General features: G+C 40.8%; 1 protein-coding gene across 2 annotated transcripts; it reads right to left on the bottom strand.

Moving 5' to 3' along the window:
• Positions 1–1214: 1214 nt before the first annotated feature.
• LOC117602306 (androglobin) lies at positions 1215–6837 on the bottom strand. Of its 2 annotated transcripts, none has more exons than XM_034320137.2 (9): positions 6160–6837; positions 5998–6098; positions 5842–5919; positions 5455–5644; positions 5110–5331; positions 4924–5043; positions 4522–4862; positions 1958–4450; positions 1215–1882 (listed from the first exon to the last, which is right to left on the bottom strand). In XM_034320137.2, the coding sequence occupies exons 1-9, from the start codon at positions 6284–6286 to the stop codon at positions 1244–1246; spliced, it is 4311 nt and encodes a 1436-aa protein (XP_034176028.2). In that variant the 5' UTR covers positions 6287–6837; the 3' UTR covers positions 1215–1243. The 2 variants fall into 2 exon arrangements, with proteins under 2 accessions (XP_034176028.2, XP_034176029.2); XM_034320138.2 differs by having other exon boundaries at positions 4924–5022.
• Between the last annotated feature and the right edge of the window lie 118 nt (positions 6838–6955).

The raw sequence follows: 6955 nt of genomic DNA, 5'->3' as shown, positions 1-6955 counted from the left end.
AGGAAATACGGGATTTCAAACTGAAAGTCACGATGATGCGGAGTAATCTACACTTGAATTCTATTTTCTGCATCGGACATCTTGAAGACTCGAGTAAAATCCTTGTGATAAAAATGAAAACATAAAAGCGAACTTATTAATTGTGTTCGTCGGTTGAAAATCGAAAATACTTTCTGAAATCACGAACATCAGTAACCCATTTATCAATTCTTTTCGCTACTGACAACGAAATCAAGCATCTCCCTCGATCCAACAAAAATCCCCGAGGGAACTAATAATCAGCGTCACGAAAAACGTGCAAAAAGCAGTGGAAAAGCAGGCAAAAAGATCGACATCCATTACGCGAAGGATAAAATCGACCTGTTCACCGTCCCTCGTTCGCGCTCTACCCGTTCTTGCGCTTAACCTAGACCTCTTCCTCAGTTTCTCGGGCAGTTTTGTAATAATCTTGCTAGACGACGAGGACTGGTCCCAGGTGAAAAATGAACGGAACGGATCGGCGTACTTTTCTCTTCCCGTCGCGAGTGAATAGGTGGGCACATTAACACGTTCCTCGCTAACGACGCACACGGTGCGTCGTGTGCAATCAGCAGCTGACGCACCCGGTGCGTTCTACATTAAATAATGCTCAACGCAACCATTGGCCATTCTCTACGATTCGTACTCGATAAAGTAAATGGAAATAAGGTTAAATTGTTAAAAAGTGACTTTAAAAATTCAAAAGTCTGCGTATGGGGACTTGGGTGCTGGAAATGTTCCTCGACCATAACGATGAAGAATTGGTTCCGCTTAAAAGCCCCGCATTGAATCATCGATCGTTATCGACTAATCCGATATTTCGCTGGAAGAGTGGTTCTACAGAGTTTCTTGACTGTAGAACCTCGTGGAATCTATTCCGAGGAATGTCGCTGTACCGGAATACGCGCCACGATTATTAAGGACAAGGTTCAGACGGTAATTAGAAACGTTTTTTGCCAGCTATTACGATAAACGTGATGTATGTAGTCGTTGGTGAATATTTCAGAGGGCTTTTTTTTTAGACAGGTTGGAAATGCTGCGGTGAAGTATCGGCCTTCGAGAGCGTAATTTCTACGAAGGGTTATTAATTAACAAATTAACGTTACATCAGAAATCTACAAACCTCAGCCACGATTATACTGAATTATTTTAATCACAGTTTCAGCTATTCGACGATTAATCAACTTACACTTCCATTAAAATCTACGAATTGCTAATTATTAACTTAAGTTTTCTTAGACTTCTTGCTCTTTCTACTGCTTGCTTTTTTACTAACTGGAATACGTTCTCTTTTCATATTACTGACATAAGAATTCCTTGCTTCGTGCGCTTCCTCCATCAAGATTTTATACTCCCAAAAGAGGTCTTTGTAATCGCTGAAGACCTGTTTGTATCTATCTTTGCGAGTCTGCAAAATGTCCTGCAAGTCCGCGACAAAATGGGCGTGATCTTCTTTTGCATAGATGATATTCATCACGCGACTGCTCCTCAACGTTTCCTCGTCCTGTTCCGTTCTGACCCACGGTATATCCTCTTCGTCTTCTTTCACTTCGTAGATGGTTAAATCCAACGGAGGAAGTCTTCGAAGAAACGAGGGTGGTTTCAAGGTTCTCGGCTCGTAATCGAGTAACGAAATCATTCTGCTATCCGTGATCGACGTTCGATGACACTTTGTCAGGGATTTCTCAGGGGTCGTTAAAGATCTTCTTTTCAACGATGCTAACGAATAATTGGATTTTATTTCATGCTTCTTCAAGAAAGCTGCTCTGAGTACTCTGCCTCGTGCTAAGCTGTCGGGATTCTCCTTCGCCCAATCCTCCTTCATCTGTGCTATTTCTTGTTCTTTCGTTCTGTCTTGAGATATCTGTTTAAAACAGAAAATACAAATTTTGGAATTTCCAATGAATTTCACGTTAATTAATCATCTATAAATCCATACTTCCAAGCCGCTACCAACATCGGTGACCACCTGCAGCACCCAGTAAGGTGGCTCTAGATTCTGACCATCCATCTGTTGCTTCGAACTTTTCTTCCCTTTCGCGAATTCAGACTTGATTAATTTGCTCACTTGCGAAACAGAGGACTGTTTCGATCTAATATCAGTCATCGCGGTGCCCTCCCTAATCTCCATTACAACAATCCACTCCGACTGCGTCAAAGGCCAACTATCGTCCAGTACCGTAGCCTGGACGTAATAAGTTTTATAATCCAACGATTCCCTGCTTCTACTTTCCATCGAATCCTCTTCGTTGTTGCGTCCATTTGGAAGCTTCTTATCGGCGTTATTCTCTATCTGATTGGATTCCTCGTCAAGTCCAAGATACACCATCGGCAGTATCACGACCGACGTACTCGTCACACGAGCAACTACGTTCCCTTGCTTATCGGTTACAGTAAATTTCATTCTCACGTTCTCGTAAGTCGTCTTCAATCTAAACGAGACGATACTAGGCTTGGCTACTCGAACGATCAGCTTTGAGATGTAATTTTGAGAATTGGGTACGTAATTGTTGGAGAACTCTTCGACCATCAGAATGGGTAGAGCAGTGGTCAAAGACAACGGGCTTTCCGTGTCCGTGGAGTAAAAAACGGGCTGCTGTTTCACGGTGATCACGTTCAAACTCCAAGGCAACTCTTTGAACGCGAATTCCTTGCTCCAACCGTAACAAACTATCGTATAGCCCAGCCTGGAATGCTGGTACCAGGTGGACACCACGTTGTTAACCACTCGTGACATTTCTCGACCGGTGTCGTTGTTGAATACCCGCACACTGTACCTGGGCAAATCGACGAACATGTCAATCCCTGCCAATACTGTCTCCGTGACACGACAGTTCACCACCAGCCTCGGCATGGGTAACCATTGGTTCGGTTTCACGTTCGTCAGGACCCCTTTCACCTCCTGCACCTGCAACGTGTGCTCGCAGTCCTTGGAAAAAGGATAAGCATCGCTGAGCCTATCGTGATGCTTCAGTATGTTCCTCAGCAATTGATTGGCTAAAGATTCTCGCTTATCGTAATTGAAAAGTTCGACAATCTTCGAAAGATTGTCCAAGACCCTTTGATGTTGTTTATGCTGAGGATCGTGTATTTGTTTATACTTCCTGATGATCAGCATCTTGAAGAACGATTGAATAATAGTCGCAGCTTGGTCCTCCTCAAGCTTTTCTTTGTCAGAGTTGTCGTTGTTACTTTCAAAGGGGTCTTTGGATTCGTTTAGATCCTGAAGACTCTCTATTAACCTGGAGATCACGTTGAAACGTTCCAAACCAATTGTAGGATTCAGGAAGAATATCCTCAGGGATCTGAGCACGTCTGGAACTTGTTCATCGGTGAAGGCCTTTCTTATTAATTGTACCTTTTCATCTAAGAAATAGTCGTGTATCTGATCATAGAACAGTTTGTTTCTCTCCTCGGGATCTTGGATAGGTGGCAAGTAGCTTCTATAGTAATTCTTCAAGGCTTCCTGGTACTTTTCAGTACCGAACGATTGATAAGCATTACTGACACAGTTGCTGATGTGCTTCGTTAAGTGATCGATCCTCTGAGATTCTCCGGACATCAATTGGTACATCTTTCTTCTGTCTCCAACGTGAAATATAGTGTCAGATGAAATTGTTATGAAACAATTCGATTCTGAACGACAGTACATTCGCAACAGGTGCCTTCCAGCATCCAATTCAATCACAACTGACTTGGTTCCAGCAGTCAACATGGACAACAAACGATTCGACTTCTCTGGTCTACGAAACCAGTTATGTTTCTCTAGGCTCAGATAATCCATATCCCCTGTTTGCATAGCTGGAGAATTTGTTTGGATATCATTTTCTTTCGGTGAGTTGACTACTTGAAACGTGGAAAAATCGATGAGGAAGAATTTCTCTTCCAGGGAATCAGTCAGAATATACAGTGGTTCGTTTCTGGTTCTCGACATTTTCTGAGGCCAATTGTATGTACCGATGACTTCTGGATCCTTGTACGTCGCTCTTGAAGGAGAACTCTTTCTGCTGTTCTTCTTCGTCTCCGATTTCTGTTCACTGGATTGATTGTTCTTAAAACGGTCTGAGAGTTTCACAGTGTACTGAAAGTAGTCTAACTTGTAAAAGAAATGGATGTCTCTGACGTGAGGTTCCATTTTGTTGAAGTCTGCCCAGAAACTTATCTCTTCTTCAGTTTCTTCTATAGAATTTTTCTCTGGTGGTTCTTTCGACGAGTTAATGAGTTTCGATTGTTGATTAAGCTCGTTCTGAAGATTTTGTTCCATGTTTAAGTCGTTGTACTTGTTGATCACGCTTTCCTTGCATTTCTTCAGGGGGCTAACTACTTTTAGAGAACGAATGGGTACGAAGTACTCGGCTGGGTCGATTATACCCTCGTTGATGGCCCATCTTAGCCAACGATACAGTTTCCATCTTGCCAATGGAGGTTTCACCTAATCATATATTTCAATAATTTTAGTATAAAACTTAAAAATTTATTTAACAATTTTGTAATTTAACATACGTCTTTTGGATCCAAAGGGATGTCACGAGACTGTTCGACGTAGATAAAATGGCCCCAGCAGGGGGATAATCCAGGCACAACTTCCAAAGGCACTTCCCTCATGTCTTCCAAACCCAGAAATAAAGTCACTGGTTGAGGTTTGCTTAACGCTTTCAATTTCCGAGCCTGTCCCGATTTTTTCGTCCCCTCGGTGTCCTTTGACTTTTTCGACCGCTCAGTGTCCTTAGATTTTTTGCTTCGACTCGTGTCCTTAGATTTTTTACTTCGACCCGTATCCTTCGACTTTTTTGAACGCACCGTATCCTTCGACCTCTTTCCTTTCTTATTTACTTCAGCAGCTTCTATTTACAAAGCGTCGAAATGTATCGTAGAAGATTGAAGAATAAGAAAAACGAAACTGACCTTGATTCTCTTGTTCCGGGGTTTCCGCCTGCCATTCGAAATGGTCAGCGTACTTCCTCAGGAAGTCCCATTTGTCTTGGGGAGACAGATACGCGATGTCTAAGCGCAAACAAACCCATCCTGGATTAAACATAGGAGGATGAATAACAGAAGCACTAGCCTTGACATACGAGGTTTCGTTTTTACCAGTTAAGCAAGTGACCGGATGAAAATCGACGATTTCACGGTGCTCGGTCCATGTTAGAGAGGCCAGTTTTAATAGTGCCTTTGAAAGAAGCATAGGCCATAGTTCGAAATCGTTAGAAGTACGAAGTAGAAGTGGTATCCCTTCTGTATTCACTGGTATCGTGTCATCTACCTCAACGTAACGCCAGCATCCCAAAAAATACACCCTTATCACGTATTTCCCTTTAAAAATTAATAATATTCATGGGATTCTTGAAATTTTATCCCACCAATTATAAGTAATGACCCCTTAATGAACTGATCGCTGATAATCAGATGAAATTAATCTAAACGTGGAATACACACCATTTAGATTTACACCAGGCTTATGCTGCACCCCTTTACCAGCTTTGTTCATTGAATACACGTTCATCCAACCACGCCAGCATTGGTACCGCCCATTCCAAATGAAATTGCTGTTCTCGCCACTTATTTCCAATCCATTCCGTCCGCAGTGCTCGAGATTTATTAGCGCGGAAACGAACCATCGCGCGAACTGAAAGTTGTTTCTAATTGAACCGCGTTCAATTGCCAACGAACGAACCTTCTTAATCAACAAGGAGTCCGTGGCAACAATTGTTCTCGCAACGGATCAATTTGTGAATTGGATTAATTATTTCTAGATCGGTTCCATTTCTTAAATGCTAGACTTTTGAAAAATGCATGAAACAGACGTTTTTATATTGTACGTACTTCACTGTGCAATAAATGTTTGTTGTTTGTGATTAGGTCCGAGTAGCCTGATCCGGGAACATACACCGTCAGCGGTTCCTAAATGATCATCAGTCATGAAAGTATTAAATTTTAATACTTTATTCATTTTCTGTTTAATGATATAAAAAAACCTACGATTAGATTTGGTAAATCCTTCGCCCTTATCCATTCATGAGGCACCAAGGATGGTGGTAATGGAACAGGCTGTGCGTCAAGAAACAAACTGTCCGGTCCGTCTACAAAATTATGTTATAAACTATATTTGAAATGAAAATTTTTATTCTTCTATAATGTTACTTTTAGAAGCTGCCCAGTTTTCCTTATTCAACGCCGCGTCAGACCATTCTGGCCATAAGAGTGCATCATCGTTAAATGAAAGCCTCAAGCTCTCAGGCTCCGTTACCTTTTTAGATCTTATGGACATGTTTGAAACTGTCTCTTATCGATTATACGCAATTGTCTTTTTTTTAATCAAAAATAATATAAACACACTTGAAAGAAAAGTAATACAGGTGGGAGGATAGGAAGGACTAAGAGAGATGTAAATAATTGAAGGCTACAAAAATTTATGGAAAAAGTATATATATTTATTGAATCTCTGTATTATACATAACTATATGAAAATGAGATGCGAATCTAAGTCAAGAAAAGACTGGATTAAAAAAAAATTACAATCCAAAGAAACTCGTTAGTACCTCCTAGTTCGCTAACGACCAGTATGGTCCGCGTTAAGAAATTAAAACTTACGTTAATGATATAGAATGTAGTAAAAATGTAACGTTCTACGAAAAAATAGCGTCATACGGATCTGTCGTTATATTATCAACTCGATAACAAATCAATAATATATCTCTTTTGAACAACGACGATGATGAGAGATGAAGTTGTACGTTAAAATTTGAACGAAGTTTAACTTGTTTGTTACGTTCACATAGTTACACAGGTTTTCCTCGATAACAAGAAAAATAATACTACGTTCGTACATTCAGAAGTTACAATTAGCTCTCATATCTTTTTTCTTTTCTCTCTTACTGTACGATACTAATATTCTTCCTTCAACAATATCCCTACAGCTATATAGTCGCTCGATCAG

Source organism: Osmia lignaria, chromosome 13 (assembly GCF_051020975.1).
Source record: "Osmia lignaria lignaria isolate PbOS001 chromosome 13, iyOsmLign1, whole genome shotgun sequence".
Classification (NCBI taxonomy): Eukaryota; Metazoa; Arthropoda; class Insecta; order Hymenoptera; family Megachilidae; genus Osmia; species Osmia lignaria.
The sequence above is the reverse complement of the archived record's forward strand: the minus strand, read 5'-3'. Positions and strand labels throughout refer to the sequence as shown.